Source organism: Harpegnathos saltator, unplaced genomic scaffold (assembly GCF_003227715.2).
Source record: "Harpegnathos saltator strain DR-91 unplaced genomic scaffold, Hsal_v8.6 scaffold406, whole genome shotgun sequence".
In the NCBI taxonomy this organism is placed as follows: Eukaryota; Metazoa; Arthropoda; class Insecta; order Hymenoptera; family Formicidae; genus Harpegnathos; species Harpegnathos saltator.
In genome coordinates, this window is record NW_020230213.1 from 700920 (window position 1) to 724781 (window position 23862).

The following is a 23862-nucleotide window of genomic DNA, read 5'->3' on the forward strand; positions in this document are numbered from 1 at the left end:
TTTTCCTTTATAGCTTTCTCCTTATAGCTCGCTCACTCTTCGTCGTTCGCGCTCGCTCGCTCTTCGTCGTTCGCGCTCGCTCGCTCTTCGTCGCGCTCTCTCGTCTCTTGTTGTTTACGTTGCCCCTCGCCGCGCGCGCTCGCCTACCGCCACTCACTGACTCCGCCTGTATCAAATGTCTACGTGCTTACTGCGGTCGCCCTCTGCTCTCTACGCGCTCGTTGGCTCACATGTTTTAATTAATAACTCGATAACTATTGGCAATTTGACATTATGGTACATGACTTTTCTTCTCGGCTACACCCAATCTATCTCCAACTTTCGTCTGCATGATCAGCTATCAAACACCCTGTATATTATGGCTCCATATGGATCCTCCCTGAGACTATCTTTATTTGATTATGTCAAGAGTGAGAAATTGCATGACAAAAATTATTACAGCATACATAGTATTAAAATGAAAAGATATGTCTATTAAACAACAGTTTCTCTTCCAATCGAGTCAAAAAAATATGTAAAATATTCCGAACACTTTCCTGTTATTATGATAATGAATAGTTGTATAATTAAAGTGTTAAAATACAACTTAGGTTTTAATCTATTTTTTTGTGATTTTTATTACGTTACTTAACAGCTGATATTGAATAATAAATAGATATAAAGTACTATATTTTTTCTATAAGTTGAGTCATTCTTTAACTTTTTTCTATTACTTCAAGTTCATTGTCACTTTTAAGTGGTAAATTCTGAAAAATGTCATCTTCCTTTTCTTCTGTGTCAATAGTAGGAACTGACATGCAAAAGAAGTTTTACATTTCTGTCTACTGCATTGATTTTCATTTTTAAAGATATTAATGTTTCAATAACAAATCGGTGAAAATTTTCTATTCCTGTGAATTAATAAAAATATTACACTCTTATATAAATATATTGATAAGCCACAAAATCAATAAATTTGAATAAAGAAGAGATAACAATAAACTGTCGAGACAATGTAAAATTATAATTTAATATATAATAATAATGCTTCTATTTATGCTTGCTTACTTCTGTAGTCGGAAACATTTCCACAAAAGCATTCTCAGATAAAAATGAGTCACATGTTCCAAATGAAATAAAAAATATATAAAAGTTACCAACATACTTAACAATTACCAATGTCGAGATCACTAATTTGTTGCTTGCTTGTGCTCGGTAAATTTTCGTAATTTTTATTAATTACATAATGCTCCGTTTGCATATTATGCTTCGTTTGCTTGTGAAACAAATCTTGTGGAAAATTATTTTGTTGGGATATTAAAAATAACAAAAGATTCATTTATTACATATCATCTGATCATGGATGTTTTATTATATATCATCAGATTATAACCTTTTTGTGTACCTTGTTTTGTTTCTTTAATATGCTTCGCTGGTTGATTTGAAATTTTTGGCACATTTTCCAATAATATATTCATTTCCAATGATTCATTACTGGAAATCGATGAATCAATCATAATTTTAGCGGCTCTAATTTTACGTGATTTTTTTAAATACTCCTCTGTTTCAGTGCAGGAATTGATCTCTGATAAATCTTCGGCATCTTTTAATTTTTTCCTTGCCTTGTCATAGGAAACTGAAAAATAAAAATAATGATATTTTTCTAATCTATCGATCTCTTTGTGTACATTTAAACTAGAATAAAATAAACCTTACAAAAATCATGTATGAAACTATGTCCTAGCGTAGTTAAAAATTTATATATATTTATTTTACATGTATTACACGATTTATACATTTCAATAAAAAGTAAATCAGAAAGTATAACTTACAAAATGTCCCCGAATATTTTTTGTACTGGGTGTTCCAACCATGTACATCCTGGCTATTCCATTTCTTTTACTGCTCTATCATATCTTTTGTTATTTGTGAAACATGGCCAAAAAACTTTTTTAAAATCTGAAGTAAACCAATTATTTGGTATTACCTGGAGCCCATCTTCAAATAACAATGTAACAATAGAAGAACAGCATATTTATCATTTCCACAAGGTAATTTTATATATTTTCTTAAAATACTTTTTAATGGCCACGATTTCAAAGATGACAATAAATATACAGAATATATTCCGAGCGAAGAAGAGGGGCAAAGAATGTCAAATAAATCATTTTTTTTTCTAAAAATTCATATCCTATAATTATAGGAATATTTTTCTTTTTACAATGTGCCACATTTTCGATATATACAATAGCACCATTGTTTAAACCACAAGTTTATCCACCACAAGTTTATATACCACAAGTTATCAGTAAGTGTTCCAGTTCTGAATATAATATTGTCATATTTTATAACTTTATATTGTGGATTATTGCAGTCAGATGTAAGTGGGCCATTACCATGTAAATGATACTAGATTTAGATGTGTTAAGACACATTCTGATGGCATATTTCGTAATGGTGCGATACTTAAATTTATTTCTTTTCCGTCCATCTCCGTACAACTTGTTCTAAAGGCTTTTCGTAGTAATTTCTTTAATGTTCGCATAAAATTCTCAAATTTAAATATACTGAAGTTGTCCAGTGATCCAAATTTCCTTACATCATTTACAAGATGAACAAGATTGTGAACATTGTGCGACACATTGTGGGTTCCGTAGATTTTTTCGAATTTTTTTATAAAATATAAAATTAGTTCTTGCGCATAGGTTAAATATTCTTGCAAATCTTTTGAGGATAAAATTCTGATAATTACATGAAATATCATAAAATGTGTATATACAATTCTTTTTAAAATAGATTTAAAAGCCAATGGTCCTGTATATAACAGTATTAATCTGTATTCTGTAGCTTTCCATAGTTTTACATTATCCAAACCTCGTGGTTTTAGAACGAATTCTGAAAGTATCGATGGTTTTAATTGTGTTAATAAACGTGTAGATATTTCTTTAACTGCTCTATGTTGTAGGCGATAATATAAATCTCCATCAAACCATAAATAAATCATTTTGCGCATAATTTCCAAACATACTAAATGCATGTAATCTAACGGAACATTTGTCACTGGTTTAAAGTGAGGTATTTTTAACAAGCTGCATGTTACTTCTGAGTTATAATAATTATCATCAACTTTTTGTACAAAATCTTCATCTGTTCTAAATGTCGCATCTGTTTGTGGAAAGCATAATCGATTTTGTACATATTCTCCCTCAATAGTACACTTTGTACAACTGGAATATCCTGAGTGTCCTTTTACACACAATGCAAATGTTTTGGCTGGCGTATCACATATCAAGGCTTCGATTCTACATGATATATTCCGATTATCAATGTAAATACTATTCGTACACATTTCAGCCGCTTCGTTGACAAAATCTTGTAAAAAATCATTTACGTTCTTTTTTTTCATTTCCATAATAAATTCCAATAATAAATACATTATTATAAGAAAGAATTGAGCCTAATATTGGCCAAAATTGTTGTAGAAACGACTTTGATAATGGTAAGCCATCAATATTTACTGTTATTTTGACACAATCCATATTATATTGTTGTACTCTCAATGTATTTGATACGGCATGCAATAATCCAAAATGATGATATATTCCTGGTACCACTTGACGTATCGTTTGTGCTCTCGGTGTCTTTAACAATGATCGTGCATCTATTGATAAGGTTGAAAAACAAGAATGTTGTTTTAATCTTAAAAATAATGCTTTCAAAACATGTGGTATTTGATACTTTATTGCTCAGACAGCAAGGTCATTTCTAAAATCATTGTTCCTTAAATATGCATTTTCAAATAGTATTTCATCTGGTATTGATGGTATTGATTCATTACAAGAAATTGTGGCATTATCTTGGTGAGATATTTAAATTTTGTTCATTGCGATATTCATTTGTATCAAAATCTTCAGATTTATTTAATATATCGTTATTCTCTTTTCCAATTATATCATTGTTGTGCATATCTGTCATGTTTAAATTGACTGCAGAGACAGGTTCCACATTATTTGTACGATTATCATTTATCTTGTTGTGTGATATTATAGATTTCTTTGACACAGATTTAATAATGAAATCTGATTTCTCATGAATTAATCTTCTCAAATGTTTAGATACGTATGCAATATCTTTCCTTTGATGCTTTCGATGCATTTTGATTCTGTTAAAAAACATTATTATGATAATAAAATTAAGTGCTTGTTCTGCAGATGTAATTAATACCCAGATAGCCAAGCCTGCTAATGTCAGGTTTTGCTAAATGTGTGTCGCAAGTCATGCTGTTATAATTGTAGCATTAGTGAAGCATAATCTGCAATGTCAGACAATGTGCGCAAAAGTGAAACAGAAGTATAACAGAAAGTGCATCATGATATGAAAGCAAAATTACCGCAAAAATCAGGCACAATATGTCAGCATAGCAAGATAAAAATTTAAGCACTGTGTGCATAGTATGTCCAATAGCAGTAGCACAAAATTGAATATAGAATGACCTTACATCGTGCGAACAGCAAGCAGTTGGAAATCAACCTGAAGGGGTAGCATCTTATGACAGGAGAAATAAGGCAGAAGTCGATCACGACGCGTCATTTGAACGTAACAGCAGAAACACTGCAGAAATCGTTCACGACTTGCTGTTCAAACACGACGGCAAAAACACGGCAGAAATCGTTCACGACATACCGTTGAAACACAACGGCAGAAACAGGGCAAAAATCGAACACGACGTGCCATTTTAAAGTAACAGCAGAAATGCAGCAGAAATTAGGCACGAGAAATTCTGCTTTTTGCTTTTTATATATATATATATATATATATATATACATATACAGGGTGTCCCATTTTAAGTGTCCACCCCAAATATCTCTCTTATTTTTTATTTTAGAGGAAAATGGTTCAGACATGTTTTATATGGTTTCGAGGGGGCCATAAGATGGTACAATTGATTTGACCTTGAAGAGTCATTTGAAGGTCATGTGAAGGTTACCTCAATTTTTTTAGATGGCACCCCCTATTTTTTATTACATATTCTTGTAGCTGACCTCGAGAGCTTCCCAAAACACTATAATTAAATGTTTTTTGGTGAAGTACTTTTCGAGTTATAAAGCTCCAAATTTACAAAATTTTGATAAAAATACAAAATATTTCGTAAAACATTCACTTTCCGATAGTCTTACCTTACATGATCCAACCAGTCAAGGCAAGATCCGAGCATGATCCAGCCAGTCAAGGCAAGATCCGAGCAGCATCCCAGAAAGCTGCGATTTTGAGCAGATTTTTTTGTGTTGGTTGGAAAGCCATTTTTGAAAAATTATTATTTTTTTTATTCAGCCGACATGCATGCCCAGAATGCTGCCATGACGTGACCATTATGCATCGAAGGTTTTTGTTTTTTTTTGTTTGTTTTGGCAGCATTTTCCACCGATAAAGATGGTCGTTATCGTGTTTGGAGAACCGATAACAGTAGATACGAACCAAACGCCTTACTATCCATTCATAATGGTCACGTTACGGCAGCATTCTGGGCATGGATGTCGGCTGACGGCTCAGGAGAGCTGGTCAAAACAGGCAGAAATTTTAATGCCGAGCAATATATAGACATTCTCGATGGAGTCATGCTGCCCAGTGTTCGAATACGCTATTTGGAAGAAGACCATCCCATAATTATTGTTGTGGAGGATAATCCCATTCATACCACTCGCATAACTAGAACGTGGATGGGGACCACCTAGAGATTAGGCGATTAAATTGGCCTCCGTGGTCTTCAGACCTCAATATAATCGAAAATCTCTGGGCAGAGATGGTCCGAGAATGGACGCCGCACGTTGCCCACAGAAGGGAAGACCTTATTCAACGTGTGCATCTGGCTTGGGCCGACCTGCACCAGCGCCCCGATTATTGCCAAGCAATAGTAGGTACCATGCACCGCAGACTACTGGCTGTATTGGCCAACGATGGACACGCTGTAAATTACTGAGGTACTGACATATTAAAAGAAATTGTATAGAATTGTATTATGCGATAATGTTTCTGAAAAACAATTTTATTTTCATAACCTAATATTTTTATGCATTCATACATTTTCAGTTTTATTTTATTCTTTTTATGTTTTCAGCTCTCTTTGTTGCGGCGCTACCACGAGGAACAAGTGAATTAATTTAATAATGTTATATGTTAAATGTTATTATTGTGATATAGTGATATAAATTATTAATCGCTCTCATTTTCTTCGCCAGTCGATAATTAAACTGGCTTGTTTTGTATAGTTATACATGTTATTTAAATTTGAAATATTTATTTGAAGCATTTCGTCGATTGTGAATTGTGGATTTTGCAAATATAACTTTAGTAACGGTTCCTTACCAAACAACAGACTGTGCGCCTTTTCTTTATCTTTCATTGAAGAAGTCTTCATAAGGTGTTCATAAAGTTCTGTCCATACATATTAATTAATTCATTCCTTTGACATTTCTGAAAAATAAATAAAAATCCACAAAGCAATTGTTCTTGTTTAATGCAATTCGTAAAACTTTTAAAGAAAAGGAAACTTATCTGAAATGCTATAATGTTAGCCTCCTGGAATTGTTTCAGCTAAATAATATTTGTGCTTTCTCGCACTTCGTGCTAAGATCCGCATATCCTATTGTTGCCGTCTTTTCCATGGAGATTTGGGAGAAAAATACTAAAACGGACAATCACGGAAATGATTCGTAATCCTAAACAATATTTAAATATAAAGTAATAAATTATAAATACCATATGTATAGATTATATGATATATTTACGGTATTTTCACGCTGAATTTTACTGAAACATTAAAATATAAATAAAGCTTATTACAACTCACCGTATTCTGCATGCTGTTGACAAAATTGTTTCTATACTCACTGTATTTATTTATTTAAAACTTCCGAAAATTATTATTATGTCGGACATCGGACTCCTCCATAAACGAGCGTAAGTTTTAGTTATTTTATTAATCGTGCATGGACTGTGAGTAGTGTAGAAACGTAGTCACTTCTCAGTTTGTGAAAATTTCCAAGGGACAGAATCGATTACCGTGGGTGTACATCCATTGAATGTCCGGTACTGTCTGGGAATATAATGAAGAAAGAGTTAAGTACGACGAAGAATTAAGGAAATAAAGAATAAGGGATAAACGCAGCATTATTATATGGATTAAAGAGGAAAATTGAGACGCAGTCTGAATAACTTATAACTATCAAGAAAATAGGAAAAATAGTGTAACAACCTGAAGTTAATTATTCTTGTGCCATATAACCCGGAAGGACAGGTTGAAAAAAATATAAAATTTTATATAACGAATTGGCCTATCTAACAAAATATCTATTGAGGTATAAATTTATTAATGCATAATAGTTAATATGTTATTTTATAAATAAAATAATTATATAATTATTACCTTATATTAAGATCTTCGTATACGACGTGACTACGTGCGTTCAGATGGACACGGAAAGTGGAGAGTGGAGTAGAGAAGCATTAAAAACCATCCAATCAGAATCGATCGGAGTTATTTGCCTGGCGGAGGCCCGATTCTGATTGGATGGCTCCAGACAGCACAAGATCACAAAGGCTCGTCTACAATAGCTGTAAGAGTAAGGCTGTAAGGCTGTAACGTAAGCTGTCAGCGAATGAAAATATTTCATTTCGTGTCTTGCAACCTTACAGCCTTATTCTTACAGCTAATGTAGACGAGTCTTAAAAAATCTCTAAAGGCATTAGCTGTAAGCTACATTAGCTCTAAGAGTAAGGCTGTAAGGTTGCAAGGCACGAAATGAAATATTTTCATTCGCTGACAGCTTACGTTACAGCCTTACAGCCTTACTCTTACAGCTATTGTAGACGAGCCTTTAAGGGTATGTCCGATTAATGATTAAAATATTGTTGATAATATTAGAATATTTCCAGAATATTCGATAAATAAACTGAATATTATTGATGAATTACGTATATTCTAAAAATATACGAAAAATAATATACTACGAAAAATATTATAGGGATATTCTCGGTATATTAGATATATCTATAGTATATTTAGTATGAAAACAGTATATACGAATAATATCATGTGCTGTGTGGGGATGGACGTCCTACAGGTCCGATGTCCAATAAGGACATCCTTGTTACGTCCAATTTATGTCCATAGATGTAAATCGGACATACGGACATAAATTGGACGTGAAACGTACATCCATTGGATGTCTGATGCTGTCTGGGATAATAGGTTTCCTCCTCATCCATGAGGTACTATTGCCGACGCGTTTTTTTTTATAATGCGTCGGCAATAGTACCTCATGAGTGACGCGGAAACCTATTGTGTTACCTTCTAATTATAAAATTATAAGAGAAAAATATATATACTTGTATAAGTATATATTTGTACAAGTTGTATGAAATATTATACATAGAGTTGTATCGATACATTTATTTTTCAGCCTTTGAGATGCGTTAAAGGAGCGCGCTGTCAACGCTAACACGTTATTCTATCTTTATCGCTCATTACATGTATAAGGATTGAATGACGCGTTAGCACTGATCGACGCGCTCCTCGAACGCATCTTTAGGCACCATATAGACTATGTTTACACGGCTTCTAACTTCGGCTTAGTAACTACCGTAGTTAGTGCAGTCTCGAATCCGATTAGAGTATATTTTTAGATCTAAAAGAATATACCAATCGAATCAAAGAATTCACTAACTACGGTTGTTACTAATCCGGATTAACCTTGTCGTGTAAACGTAGTCAATGATGCACTTTATGATCTCAACGGTCCTGAGCCCGCGAGGCCTGACGCCCAGCACTGCTCCGAGCCCCCGACCGTCAGTTGCGCGATCCGCCACGATCCGCCGCGCGGCAAGAAGAGGTAAGAGGCGTAGCTCCCGGGAATCGGCCGAGAGTTGCAAACTTTGCCGAGCTCTGGGTTAAGCCAGCGGCACATGGTGCTTATTTTCGTGCTGGATTGCTTGCTGGATGAAAATATTGCGTTCTGATTGGTGCATTTCCATCCATCTTCGAAAATATACCAATCAGAACGCAGTATTTTCATCCAGCAAGCAATCCAGCACGAAAACAAGCACCGTGTGTCGCTGGCTTTAGAGAGTCGAGTCCCTAGCTGCGTTCCGATATTCACTGTCAGCACTGAAAATCTATAGTATACGTGACGTAAACTATGTATTTTCAGTACTAGCAGTGAATATCGGAACGCAGCCCCTGTTTCCTGTTTTTTTTACCTGATCTTCAGTCTACTACAAGAAGATCCGCTCGGTCTATTCTTTCTATATCTATAGTTCGAAGAAATCAGTAAGAATGATAGGAAAAAAGATGAAAATGAAGAAACATCTCCAACAACCTACATCGTCTTACGCCGACTATTCGATAGCGTCGACGGACGACGAAGACATCGGTAAAGATTTTGGTTCTTTCATAAACGCGCCGCTTTCGAAAGGCGGGCATTTTATCTTCAAATCGGAGAAGGACTGGTCTTCTGTCGACTTCTCATCGGAATACTCGGAATTTTTTACTTTGAATCTAAATACACTGTCAGCCGCACTTGATAGCATTCCGTTTAACGAGTACATTGATGTAAATGATGGGTATTTTACAGTAAGTATTCGAGAGACATCGTGTGTATACTTTTATTAATTATTCCGATCATCAGAACTGATTATCTCTACGTACGGTAAATTTTAGAGCGATCAATTAACGAGTATTTATAATAAAGCGGAGGAATGTAAAGCAACTTATAATTGCATTCTGAATATTGTAAAGACATCTAGTTCTTCAGATACTATATATATGGAAAATAAGATGAATAAGAATGCAGGAACAGAACAATTGGAATCACTGAGAGAGACGAAATCTTTATCAGAAGATTGTTTCAATAACTTGGAAGATGATGTAGATGTCTTATTGTCTTTGGATGAACCCATTCAGAAAAATTTACCAAAAATCACACAGACCTTTAGTATACCTACTATGTCCATGTATTTCAGCAATAGTAAGAATTTGGAGCAAAATGATTTCAATATATTCTATTCATATTCTATTCATATTCCTTTAATATTCTATGGCTCTTCATCATAATTTGTTGCAGATTCTAAACCGAAATCAAAAGATGTCCCAACTAAATCATTAGATCTGGAGAAATGGTTAGATTCTGTCTTGGATGATTAATTCCTATTTTTCTATATAAAAAAGTACCGCAATATTTACTTGATGCGAAGGAAAGGTTGTTAAAAAAATATCTACTGAAACATTATACGTAATATATGATACATAATATATTTTTAAATAGTTATAAAATTATATAAATTTTCATTCTGCTTTTATGTGATTATATATATATATATATACATATACATACTATATATACACATATATATATAGTATATATAGGAAATATATTTTTTGAAGAGTAACTTATCCTTATAATTACCTTAAGCTGTTTCAAATGCAATATAAAAGTTATTCTTTGAATTTTCTGGTAAGATATGCATGCATGTAGTCATATACGACAAGCATAATAGCACCACCTGGGCCTAGTCTCAGCACTTTTGGCAATAAACCTTTATACAAGGCTCTGAATCTGAGATGATGCAAAATAATATGTTAGTAAATAAGACCATGCATAATTTTATTCTAAGTTACATATAGATACCCTTCTGTCTTGTAAACAGTACACATAGTGTTCAATGTTCCTCTGTACTGTGTATTATCCTGTGAACCTTGAATGCGACTTTTGGCAACATCAAATGGTATGTTCAAACATGAAGCAACAGTACCTGAGACAAATCCAATAGTAACCTAGAAAACTTTCAATATATATATTGGAAAAAGTCAATGTACTGCTGTAACATATTTAGACCATTTTAATATGATCTTGATTACTTTAGTTAAAAATTCCAACCAAGGTTCTTTTCTGGTTGGTATATATTCTTTGACAGAATGATAAAACCCGAAATAGAATGAATTGAACACTGCATTTCTCATTATGGTGGCTGACAACCCTTTGTTCAAACCATTTGAACCAAAACCATACTTTGACACAATTTCTCTTGTTACTGCAAATGTTGAAGGACTTTCTTTTATATGTTTTCGATTAGACTGTAGTTTTATTTTGACAACCTCGAAAGGATTGACTAATATAGCTTCTGTCACACCGGCGAAAAAACCAGCGCATGAAAATGTCTGTAATGATACAAACTTGTGTATATCTTATTAATAAATTCATAAAATAACAATTGTATTACAGTAGTTACCAATGGAGTAGGTGCACTAGCGCCAAATAAGAAGAACTGTTTATATTGCTCGAATGTAAAAAACTAAAAATACAATGTGTATAAAGGAGATGAAAAGCCTACTATGCTTGGGTGTCAAACAATAGATGAACAACTCACTTTGACAGCGCGTTTAGGAGTTTCTACAATTATTGGAGGTAGTATTCCCTTCCAAAATGCTGGTAATCCTTCAGTCTTATACATTTTATTCATACAATCATAAATGCCTACATAACAGCATCAGAGCATAGCTAATATATGATTTAATGCTAGTATAGCTATTATATTATGGCAAGTACCTGTATAATATGATGGATCTAATTTTGTTGTTTTTACTTGAAGTTGGAAACGAGTCTTAACAAGATCCATTGGATGCATTATGCAAACTTCAATGAAACCTGCTGATCCTCCCGCTCCGATTTGAATGATAGCTTCTTTCAGAGGATTATTTGTAGTATGTCGAGTCATTTTTGAAGTCTAAACAAAAGAATGATTTACATAATGAGAATATGTAGAGGAAATAATTATTTGAACAGATGTAACATAATTTTCTAAGTTTTATATAACTTACATCTAAGAGTATAAGTAATTTAATTTGGTTTGTTCCTTGTAATATTTATATAGCTATTTAGTATCATATTTTTATATATGTATATATATCATACGTTATAAGATATATTCTTACCAATATAACTGATCAAATTAAGTAAAATGTGTGTGTATATTATATTATAAGATATTATGTTATAAGATATATTCTTACCAGTATAACTGTTCAAATTAAGTAAAATGGCTTGTTATCTTCTCCAGTAGGACATCAAAATTATTAATTGAATATTTATATGTACATTCCTTGGCAAATTAGATTAAAACTGCTTTAGTAAAACTTATATGTGTAAAAGTTGATGTCAGCATGGTTCATACTGTGTATAGGAAATTTGGAGAATACCACCACCTAAAAATATGTTTGTTGAGTTGGAACCTATTTTTAGAATAGAAAAGTTCTAACCTTTGAACAATAGTCAATACTATTGCTGACGTTTATCTTTATATGATATATATAAATGAAATGATATATAATAAAAATTTTAATACTGGACTATATGGATAGAACATTTGTAAAATATTTATTTATGTATACATCTTAACATTAGCTACATAGTTTTTACATGAATAAAGAAAAAAAGGATATATTATAAATATTTTACATGTTAATAAGGCTTTATTTATGTGCATATGTAAATAAAATACATATAATTTTCTCACAGAAATATAAAACAAGTAGTTATTTAGGAAGCATTATATAACAAACAAAAAAAGAAATATCAACTATAAATATAATTACATAAGTTTCACTATTATTTTGTATGATTAAATTACATACTTGCATTGTTTTATTTAACCACAAATATATCCGTACTCTACTATTACATAGTAATATTCACACAATATTTTAAAGACATGAAGATATTAACAAAACTGTTGAATTTACAAGGTTACTCACATTAATGCAATTAATCTCATCATAATCGTCATAAGTAAATTGATACCCACGAATTATAACGACAACTTATATTATGAACATATATAAACTGTAAATAGGTTCGTTATTTAACCTCATTGCATAATCGAAAGAGTAAGTGATAATGACTTGTCAATTTCATTGCAATGTGCAATGTTCAGGACTAAGAAAGAATATCATTCGTGATCGCAGGAAGAGGAACGAAGAGAGTTTTCTCGAAGGCCCGCCAAGTACTTAGACCGATAAGCACTTGAATTTGACCCGTTATAACCACTCATCTGTGGTGCGATTCTGTAACTCGTTATTGGAGTTAACGACAGTTTCGTTATTGTTGCGCAGCTTTTCTACAGTATACAGAAGCTGCGCAACAATAACGAAACTGTCGTTAACTCTAATAACGAGTTACAAAATCGCAGCACTGCACGCTTATCAAAACATGCCTTTCACATCTTTATATAATATTCATATATAATTATAAGGTAATTGATATACGGAGACGAGTTTCCTCACTGGTTTGCCTAAAACTTCGGAACATTATATATTTTATTGCGCAAAACATGAATATGAAGGTTAAAATCGTCGCTCTTAAATAAAGCAAAAGTTATAAGTATAAGTATAGTGATAGTGATAGTTTGGAGATTGAAAAATATGCTATATGGACAATATACAAGCATATAAGCATGCGCAGTGACATAAAGAGTGCGAAATTTGAAATATGGTATTAAGAATATTAAAAAATATGAACTCTAGTAACTTTTTGTAATAAAAAAAAAAAACTGAATAGTATATTTTACTAAATCTAATCTAACCTAACTTAACTACGCTAAAGCGTTGTGACATTAATGTTAATTATTAAAAGACACACGCAAATGTATTATTCAATTGTTTTATTATAAAACTAGAGTTCATATTTTTAAATATTCTTAAACTACATTTCAAATTTTCGTGCACTTTTATATTACTGCGCATGCTTATATACTCGTACTGTCTACATGACGCATTTTCCAACCTCCAAACCATCACTTTTTAGCGCCTTATAACTTTTGTTTTTCTCAAGAGCGAAGGTTTTAACTTTCATACTTGTATTTTGCGCAATAAAATACGCAATATTCTGAAATTTCAGGCAAATCGGTGAGGGAATCCGTCACCTTGATAATTACTAATTATAATATTAGAGAAATGAGGCGAAGAAGGAAGTCTGATTCTTTTTTTCTTTTTCCTATGCTTAGTGTCAGCTTTTTCATTTTGCACTATAGCGCACAACGGTGTCATGTAGTGCACGTCTCAGCGTGTTTCGTAATCCAGTTGAATGTGACGTCGTAACGGCTAACTTAGTATCTTCTTTTTCTCTCTATTTCTATGTATATTCATTATTATCGGAGTTACGACATCAAGGAATAACAAAATATATATCTCGAAAAGGCCTTGGGACGATAATGAATACGCCATGTCACAAGTCGGCATGAATATCACACACAACTTCGTGCACGTGTATACTTCTCACGGACACATACACTTAAATGATGATAAACGTCGTCGCGTTGTAGAATCGTATTCCGCAGTGGTCTGTCGTAACAAAATGTGTTTCGTGTAATCTTTTGCTTCCCTTTCTTCTGGATTATTCGTCCACTTCAATCGTCCAACGCAAGGCTGTTGAACTGTTGCAACGAAATATGAGTGTGAGACAACGAAAGGTATGTTCGCATTATTTGTTAATTTAGAATAACACGCGCAGGCATCTAACTGCTTTCATTTGTTCATTCGTTTCGATTCTCGTTTTCGAATGTATAAGTTTATACTTTGGTAAAGCCTTAAACGCGAATCTGCAACTTCATATAATGCTTTCATGATACATCGATTCCGTTATTACTTTTTCATGAAGAATTTTTAAATCTAAGTAAAATCCTTGTGCATTGACTGTTCTTATTCTTAGTAAGACAATTGAACAAAAAAAATTTATAGACAGTATTGCAACCTTCCTACGATCGAGTGTATCTATAATGACGGAGTTTTGCAAATAAAAAAGAACATGTCGCCAACTGTCCCTAGAGAATAAAATTTTCCATTGGATAGCAGATCGTCGTGCATTGAATATCGGATGTATCGATACATGCGTTTCGTAACGATTTCAGCATTTTCCTGCCATATGATGGTGCTTTTGATACATAATACGGGATGTGATGTCCGCGATGCTTCGTCGAACCTTTCATCGTCATATTCGTCAAATAAAATTCGTATTTTTTACATGACCAAATGTAACGCGGATTATACGGCTCGTCCTAAATGCAATATACACTCGTGAGTGTAACAGATAATCGAAAAAGCCTCCCGCTGCTTGTGCTTTTTGCCTACGCTTGCCTTAACATGCCGCTTCCGTGAGATTAACGTTGTGTAAAAATAGCAAACTTTTTCATTGTTTCATCACGATATCTGGAATATTTCTTGGCAAAAATTGTGTAAATCGGGAAGAAATATCGCGTTTATACTTGCAATAACTTGGTTACAATTCTGCTTGTACAATGCTCTGAACATTTTTCTTTTTGCTTTCTCGACTATCATAGTATCCCAGTAAGCAAATTGACTTATCTTCTTCTTATACTATTGTAATATTGTAACATTTTCAGCTGAGAACTGAAAATGAAGAGAAGTACGATAACGAATTGGCACCCCGCCAGAAGAAAAGCACCAGTCAACTAGGAAGGAAATACTTTACCATACTGGTGATACTTGGTATATTGTTCCTAGGCTATATTGCAATAGCGAATGACTTAAAACCGATCAGAATAGGTGGCAAAGCCATCGATTCATTAGCATTTTCACTTAATTTACAAAAACCTTTCTATGTTGTTGTTATTGATGCTGGCTCTACTGGCAGCCGTGTATTGGCATTTAGTTTCCATGAGTCTATTCTCAATGGTAATTTAATACTGGATGATGAATTGTATAGTGAAGTCACACCTGGCTTGAGTTCATTTGCAAACAAGCCAATGGATGCTGCAAAATCTCTGACTACACTTTTGAACAAAGCAAAGACAGTGATTCCACAATCAGAATGGTCTCGTACAATGCTTACTATGAAGGCCACAGCAGGATTGAGATTATTACCTGAACATAAAGCCAATGCTATATTAGAAGAATGCAGAAAGCTCTTCCAAATATCTGGATTTCAGGTCACGAAGAATTCCATTTCTATAATGGAGGGTACAGATGAGGGGATTTTCTCCTGGTTTACTGTCAATTTCTTGTTAGACCGCTTTACCTCACTCAGTTCTCAAGCCACTGTGGCTGCATTGGATCTCGGCGGGGGATCGACGCAAGTTACATTTCAGCCAGATAGTGTTCAAGCTAAGGAGTTAGAGAAGCATGTTTATTCCATCAATGTATTTAACCACAACATGAGCCTGTATACACACAGTTACTTAGGTATGGGACTAATGGCTGCCCGTAAGGCAATTTTAACATACAATATAAATCTGGAAGACACTGATCCCAAGCTGCCAATAAAAATACATTCCGAATGTGTGAATCCAATCGTATCCACTGAATGGGCTTATGGTGGTCGCGATTACATCGTGAAAGGCCCAATAAACGGCACATATAAACTGGTAAAGACTCAAAATTTTGCTGGTGGAGACGAAAACAAACCAGTTGTGCGTTTTTCGGAATGTTCGAAGATTATTGAAAAATATGTTGACACCCTTACGGATAAACCGATAGGTTTAAAAGATCACGAAGTCTATGCGTTTTCATATTACTTTGACCGCGCGACGGAGGTAAGGAGGATTCAGTATCACGAATACTAAACTATACTAAGGAAAATTGTTAAGGAATATACAAATATTACATGAGAATAATTATAAGAATATTACATGATATGCTGCTTCTGCAAAAAGTAAAAGAATGTATCGCAGAAATAAAATCATTTTGTTGCATCTTATACAGGGTATTTCAGGAGGAAAGGTACATATTTCAGAAGGTTATAATATGGACCATTTTGAGTAAAAAAGTTCATATTAACATGTGTCCAATTTCCAATAGGTGTGGAGTTGCAGCTGTTTGAATGTCAAGTATCAACGAAATCTGCCACAAATGAACAAAAGTATAAAAATGACTTATTTTTGCAAAAAATTTACAATAATTAATGAAGACCACATGAAGAACTTACTGATGAAAATAACAAAAACTTATTGGTGCTTTTATTGATGCAAAAACCCTACAAACATTAATGAAAACCACATAAAGAACTTTCTGATGAAATTCGTGATTCACAATCAGTCGAATAATTCACAGCAGTTCAAAGTACATTTTCAAAAATCTCACCACCGTCTTCAATGCACTTTTCAGCTCTCTGCAACAGAATGTGTAGGTCGTCTGAGGTCGTCTTCACGTTCTTTTATGCGAAAATAAATGTCCTGAATGCGAACAACCAATTCTTCTCTTGTGTTCACTTTTTCATTGTAGACTTCGCTTTTTATCCATCCCCATATACTCTGTTGCACAGAGAGCTGAAAAGTGCATTGAAGACAGTGGTGAGATTTTTGAAAATGTACTTTGAACTACTGTGAATTATTCGACTAATTGTGAATCACGAATTTCATCAGAAAGTTCTTCATGTGGTTTTCATTTATGTTTGTAGGGTTTTTGCATCAATAAAAGCACCAATAAGTTTTTATTATTTTTATCAGTAAGTTCTTCATGTGGTCTTCATTAATCATTGTAAGTTTCTTGCAAAAATAAGTCATTTTTATACTTTTGTTCATTTGTAGCAGATTTCGTTGATGCTTAACATTCAAACGGTTGTAACTCCACATCTATTGAAAATTGGACACATGTTAATATGAACTTTTTTACTCAAAATGGTCCATACTATAACCTCCTGAAATATGTACCATTCCTCCTGAAATACCCTGTATATTGGAAGAATGATCATTTATATATAATGAAAACTCGAACATAAAAAGTTAATAATAATCTTTTTATTTTTCAGGTAGCATTAATAGATCCGTTTTTAGGAGGAGTCGTGCAACTTGGTGCTTTCTTGAAACAAGCTATGGACACATGTGATTATCCGAATACAGATCAACCTTTTATGTGTTTGGATTTGACATTTATTTATATACTTCTGAGGAATGGGTTCGGCTTGGAATCATCGACGAAATTATATGTGAGTGAAACTTACTCGTTAAGATACTCTTATCTTGAGAGATAATAAAATGTGTTTATTACAGCTATATAAGAAGATTAATGGTCACGAAGTAAGTTGGGCTTTGGGAGCTGCATTCAATGTTCTACAAAATGGGCTTTGACGAATTGGAAAAGGTTATTTAAGAAGAAAGTGTGTGAAATATTACAATAAGAAAAAATTTCAGTATATTACATTAGTTATATGCTGTTATTTAGGTGTAGGTTTTTTTTTCAAATTTACTATCAACTGAAGAAAAAGCGTAAGAATACAAAGGATATATAATCTGAAATTTAAGGGGAAAAGAAGAAAAATAATCGTTAACGAAACTTACAAATTTTTATACAAAAATTTAGGATATACCAAGACATTCGATACTTCGATTCGATATATTACCGACGTCTACCGCACAATTACCTAACATTGTAGATATTATCTATTTTTCGTATCACTTCTATGGTATGAAAGAAAAGCAGTATTTAATGTGTGTATTTTTAGGTACAAATGTAATATATTTTTATCTGAAATATCTTTACAAATGGGAGACATATCGCCGTACATTTGTGATAGTTTATTATAAGATTTGTAACTGTTTTACCTATATATAGAAAGTGTATTCAATGATTTTTGGTTAATCTATCGTACTTGTTTCTTTATCTCTTCTAGATGATATTTCTTCATCTTCTCTAGATGATACAAGGAATGCATGTATATATATATGTGTGTATATATATATATGTATGTGTGTGTGTGTGTGTATGTATATATATATACATATTTTATATATATTTTTTCAAAATAAACTGATGACATACGAGAGTAGTCCTAGAAGTACCTGACCTAACGTATAGATAGCGGTTGTTGTTTGAAAAGAATGACTATGGTAGAAAGTACCAACCTTATAGAACTTAAGTTTGAAGTTTGACGACGCTACGTTGTTTGGTATTTGTTTGGCAGCCATCAATAGTGAACGCTCTCAGTGAATTTGTAAACATGGAAAAAATTGGTTATCGTTATGTGATACAATACTTTCATTTGAAAGGCCTCAGTCCAACCAATATCAAAGCTCCGCTTTGATATTGGTTCTACTCTGGGGGAGTCTGCTCCTTCGTTTACAACAGTAAAATATTGAGTGGCAGAGTTTAAACGAGGCCGTATAACGAGCTGCCAAGACGAACATCGCAGTGGTCGACCAAATGAGGTGACCACGCCAGAAATGGCGTGATGGTGGCGAAATGGTTCATGAAGAAAATCCATAAAATGATATTGGATGACCGTCGACTAAAAGTGTGCGAGTTAGCAGACATGGTAGGCATTTCAAAAAGTGCTGTACATCGCATATTGACTGAAAATTTGGACATGAGAAAGTTGTGCGCAAGATGAGTGCCGCGATTGGAACAAAAACAGCGTCGTGAGGATGTTTCAATCGAGTGTTCGGCGAAGTTTCGCAGCAATAAAGCCGAGTTTTTGCGTCGATTCATAACCATGGATGAAAAAACACGGGTCCATCACTTCACACCTGAGACGAAGGAACAGTCAAAACAATGAACCAAGGTGGCTTGATGACTATTTTGAGGAGCTCGACGATTCCCACTATAAACAGGGTATCGAAGCTATTGAACATCGTTGGGAAAAGTGTATTGAGCTAAAAGGAGACTATGTAGAGCTAAAAGGAGACTATGTAGAGAAATAAAGATATTTTTTCCCAAATTTTTTCTTTGTTAGGTCAGGTACTTCTGGAACTACCCTCGTATATATATATATATATATATATAATATAATATACATTAATCTCAATATTATCATATAAATATAATCAAAGCATGACTTTGTAATAACAGAAAAAACTTGATAAAAATCTGGCAAAAACGAAACTAATATTGACATCTCAATATTGATGCACAAAAACTATAGTTATTATTGTAAATTTAGTACAGATTATTATTTGTACTAATTATCTGTTAAAATATATCAATAATGTATATTTATCCAAATTTTATATGTACTTGCAATATTTTTTAAGATTTCTTCCGATTCTAAAGTGATATGTTTGCAGACACTTATACACTTAATATGATGTATCCAGCAGGGCAATAGCAAATTGTACATATGTACAAATTGTACATATAGTATATGTACAACAAATTGTTAAATATAGTCTATAATGTATTCTATATTATATTATTATTATTCTACATACCATACAAGTAGAGGCAATGCGTGTATGCATGCGCGCATGTATATGTGTGTGCGCATGTGTGTTTTTAAAATATTTTTTAATTAAATCAAATATGAAGCCGCATTTTAATTGCTCCGCTCTTTTGTGTATCCTGTATTGTTGTGTTATGTATTTTTACTATATGTATTATACTATGTTGTTATGTATTTTTACTATATATAATTTATTTTGTGCTTCTTTTTATCTGATCCTGAATTTTAATATGCTTTTTGCATAAGAACATTATCTTGAAGTTTCTCAATTGTCAAGTACATGTGCAAAATAGACGGAATAGATTTCGCTTGCGATAATACGTGTTGCATCGACAATATATGTATTCACGAATGCACATTTACATATGTAAACGATATATTTGGAATATCCTTTGTGAAACATTGTGCCGATACTTTTGCTGTATCGATGATTATGCGTCAAAATGAATAGAAGAGAAAGAGTTTGCTGATGTATTATCATTGGTAAAAATCGAAAGTACATTCCATTGTTCGTTATTATAAATATTTTAAATCATGAAAAGACCACAGTTGAACTATTGCGAAACATGTTCTCACCTATGCCCGACGTAAAAAAAATAGAAATACCTTATTTATATTTATATTGTCGTGGCTTCTTTGTCCAAATTCAGTACATAACAGTGCCGTAGATATTAAAAGTTAAATGGTACACTGGCTTACCAAATGAAGTTCAGTTGTAATTTTTTAAACCCATGTCCTACACTTGCAAAAGATTTTTTCTCACACTTTGTTCAATGTCCGATATATTGTGTCCGTTTTGTTTATTATAGCTGCATCTTCTGGACTGTCTTGCAATCTTCTAGATTTCTGTTTCGAATATCAAATGTGTATTTTAAATAATGAAAATGTATATATATGTACCTATATAGCATAGAAGTTGCAGCAATATTGTTGTAACGTTGCTGTAACATTGCAACATTGTTTCAATGTTGCAGCAACGTTTTTTCAACTTTGTGTGCTGTATGGGTATATATATAATTCGGTGTAGTTATAAATACATTTACAATATTTAATAAGAGAAATAATTTTCTAAATATAATAATGTTTATTTATTATAATTATTTAATATTTATTTGTCGTCGGAATTTCTCGTGTTAAAGTGTTATCGGAAAATGAATAACATTAGTTTATAGCTAAAAATTATTTTAAACCAGAAAGTTTTTTATAGATTATTTAATGCTGAAAACGATTCTTTAATGCCATAAACTAAATTTCACCAACACGTCGAAGTTTCAAAATAATTAAGGTCTAATATGTAAAAATAACTTTTTTTTACGATAATTAAGATTTTTTTATAAAAAAGTTTAACGATATTTGGAAATTCTGATCAGATGTCATGAATGTATTCCTCACATCTTCTTTAAAATCCATTTTTACCATTAATGATAAAATCAATTTTGTAAAATTAATATTGTAATAAATAATAGTAAAATCAATTCTAAAAAAAATTGTTCTTTCATAAAAATCACATAAAAGTCATCGCCATTTTTTAAAATTGTATCATTTTTTCCTTAGTATAATTCTTTTAGTTATTCTATATATAAAATTATATTATATGTATATTAAATTGTAATTATGAAAAAATTAATAATTTGTAATATATTTTATATTTCATAATCAAATTTGCCAGAATAATGTATAAAATATCTTATAAACTATAAATTTTTTGATAACTATGATTTAATATTTTTAAATACAGAATAATTAGAAGAATCCCATAGCACAAATCTCCAAAGGATATGTAAGGACATTCTGAATATATCCTGAGCATATCCTAACGTTCGAAAAATCCTCAGGGTATTCCTAGGACTTTCGAGGTTTTGTGCTGTCTGGAATAATATTAAATAAAAAATTATACAATTTAAAAAAATAACAATGGCCTTCGTGTAACCTTAGGAAAAAACAATTTTTTCTTTTTCAATTGATTTTATCGTTATATTTGTTTCTCTGTAGATCATGAAACTGGAACATTTTTTTCGAAAATGCATTTATTTCGAGAAATTCGCGAAGAATAATTAAAGTGAGATATATCCTACATATAATTATACATTTAATGGAATGTATGACGATAAATTACACTATGTATATTGATTGCCCTATAGATTATATATGATTTCATTATAAGCAGAATATTTGCTATCTCTGCAAAATTATTTAAATTCTTTATAACATGGCTAAAAAATAAGATATCGAACTAAAAGGAAATGCAATTTATGAGAGTAATACATTCACGACGTCTGATCAAAATTTCCAGATAATAACCTTTTTTACAAATAAACCTCAAATATTGTGAGAGAAATTATTTTTTATACATTAAACCTCAATTATTTTGGAAACCTGATACGCTGGTGAAATTTGATTTGGATATCGTTTTCTGCATAAAAAATCTATAAAAAACATCTTATCTAGTTTCAAATAATGAAAAGAAATTTTTTTGTAAACTAATATAATTTATAAAATGTTTTATTACAATTCTGTTTTATTAATATTACAATATATAACATAACATTTCAGCGTAAAGTGACCTATCCTGTAAAGCATTTTCTTTTAATATCCTTGAGGCGTCCCTGGCTTTTGAGACTCCCCACGATTAGGTACATGCTATATAGATTTAGCTTTCCACAAAACAGATACTTTCCGCTCATGGTACTATGTGACGAACGATCAGCCCAAAAGCATCTGTTTAAATAGTGAAAAGAGAGCTTATTTTTTTTCAGTGTATAATTCAAGTAAGTCAAAATTTGGAAATTTAGTTAAAAATTTTATCAATATAGTGCACGAAAATGTTTCCTATATGATAACAATTGACGATATGATACGTACATTTTCAACATTTTAATGTCGAAAATTAGGCTTTATTGGATTAATTAGTGCGATTTTTCGATTTTAACAACGGCTCTGAAGAAACCGCTTTTTTGATTAAAAAAAGTTTTCATATCTTTCCTTTATAGAAAAGTATTATTGGCTATGATAAATTGGCCAGTGATAAATTATTGCTTGGTAATTTTAATGCTCATATGAAGAATAGAATAACTGAGCAACAATAATTTATCACTAGCTAATTTATTATAATCAATAATAATTTTCTATAACGATTCTATAATGTTTTCTCTTTATTCTTTTAACGGCTAATGCCCGGTTTCTTCACACCTCCCAATATCTATCTTTCAGATAAAGATATCCGTCAGATAACTAAAAATTCGTTTTCTTTACTAAGATCTCTGGTTACATATCTAAAGGCTCGTCTACATTAGCGGTAAGAGTAAGGCTGTAAGGTTGCAAGGCACGAAATGAAATATTTTCATTCGCTGACAGCTTACGTTACAGCCTTACAGCCTTACTCTTACAGCTATTGTAGACGAGCCTTAAAGGCCATTGCACGTAAAAAAATTTTAGTCGTAACCGTAAGACCATAAGCAAATTGACCAATCACAATCCAGCATCTCGAAATATACGAATTGTGATTGGTCAATTTGCTTACGGACTTATGGTTACGACTAAAACTTTTGTACGTGCAATGGCCTTAAGGCTCGTCTACATTAGTTGTAAGAGTAAGGCTGTAAGGCTGTAACGTAAGCTGTCAGCGAATGAAAATATTTCATTTCGTGCCTTACAACCTTACAGCCTA

At 32.4% G+C, this 23862-nt stretch overlaps 3 protein-coding genes and 1 pseudogene across 7 annotated transcripts; 2 read left to right on the forward strand and 2 right to left on the reverse strand.

Moving 5' to 3' along the window:
* Positions 1 to 1296: 1296 nt before the first annotated feature.
* Positions 1297 to 2014, reverse strand: LOC112589135 (uncharacterized; annotated as a pseudogene).
* A 7202-nt stretch (positions 2015 to 9216) lies between these two features.
* Positions 9217 to 11363, forward strand: LOC105186557 (Apoptosis and caspase activation inhibitor). 2 transcript variants are annotated; one of them, XM_019842955.2, is made up of 4 exons: positions 9217 to 9607; positions 9695 to 10001; positions 10098 to 10265; positions 11256 to 11363. In XM_019842955.2, exons 1-3 carry the CDS (start codon positions 9311 to 9313, stop codon positions 10175 to 10177), a joined length of 684 nt encoding a protein of 227 aa, XP_019698514.1. In that variant the 5' UTR covers positions 9217 to 9310; the 3' UTR covers positions 10178 to 10265; positions 11256 to 11363. The 2 variants fall into 2 exon arrangements, with proteins under 2 accessions (XP_019698514.1, XP_025157035.1); XM_025301250.1 differs by having other exon boundaries at positions 10098 to 10232.
* LOC105186556 (mitochondrial 2-oxodicarboxylate carrier) lies at positions 10380 to 13097 on the reverse strand. Of its 3 annotated transcripts, XM_011146840.3 has the most exons (8): positions 12785 to 13097; positions 12044 to 12235; positions 11580 to 11757; positions 11401 to 11507; positions 11263 to 11325; positions 10892 to 11191; positions 10662 to 10807; positions 10380 to 10589 (listed from the first exon to the last, which is right to left on the reverse strand). In XM_011146840.3, exons 3-8 carry the CDS (start codon positions 11746 to 11748, stop codon positions 10469 to 10471), a joined length of 906 nt encoding a protein of 301 aa, XP_011145142.1. In that variant the 5' UTR covers positions 11749 to 11757; positions 12044 to 12235; positions 12785 to 13097; the 3' UTR covers positions 10380 to 10468. The 3 variants fall into 3 exon arrangements, with proteins under 3 accessions (XP_011145142.1, XP_025157034.1, XP_011145143.1); XM_011146841.3 differs by lacking the exon at positions 11263 to 11325 and having other exon boundaries at positions 10381 to 10589; positions 12785 to 13095; XM_025301249.1 differs by lacking the exons at positions 12044 to 12235; positions 12785 to 13097 and having other exon boundaries at positions 11580 to 11763.
* Positions 13098 to 14182: 1085 nt separating this feature from the next.
* On the forward strand, positions 14183 to 18608 carry LOC105186558 (ectonucleoside triphosphate diphosphohydrolase 5). 2 transcript variants are annotated; one of them, XM_011146845.3, is made up of 4 exons: positions 14183 to 14496; positions 15427 to 16575; positions 17790 to 17966; positions 18031 to 18608. In XM_011146845.3, exons 1-4 carry the CDS (start codon positions 14476 to 14478, stop codon positions 18106 to 18108), a joined length of 1425 nt encoding a protein of 474 aa, XP_011145147.1. In that variant the 5' UTR covers positions 14183 to 14475; the 3' UTR covers positions 18109 to 18608. The 2 variants fall into 2 exon arrangements, with proteins under 2 accessions (XP_011145147.1, XP_011145148.1); XM_011146846.3 differs by lacking the exon at positions 14183 to 14496 and adding an exon at positions 14923 to 15100.
* The last annotated feature ends 5254 nt before the right edge of the window (positions 18609 to 23862 follow it).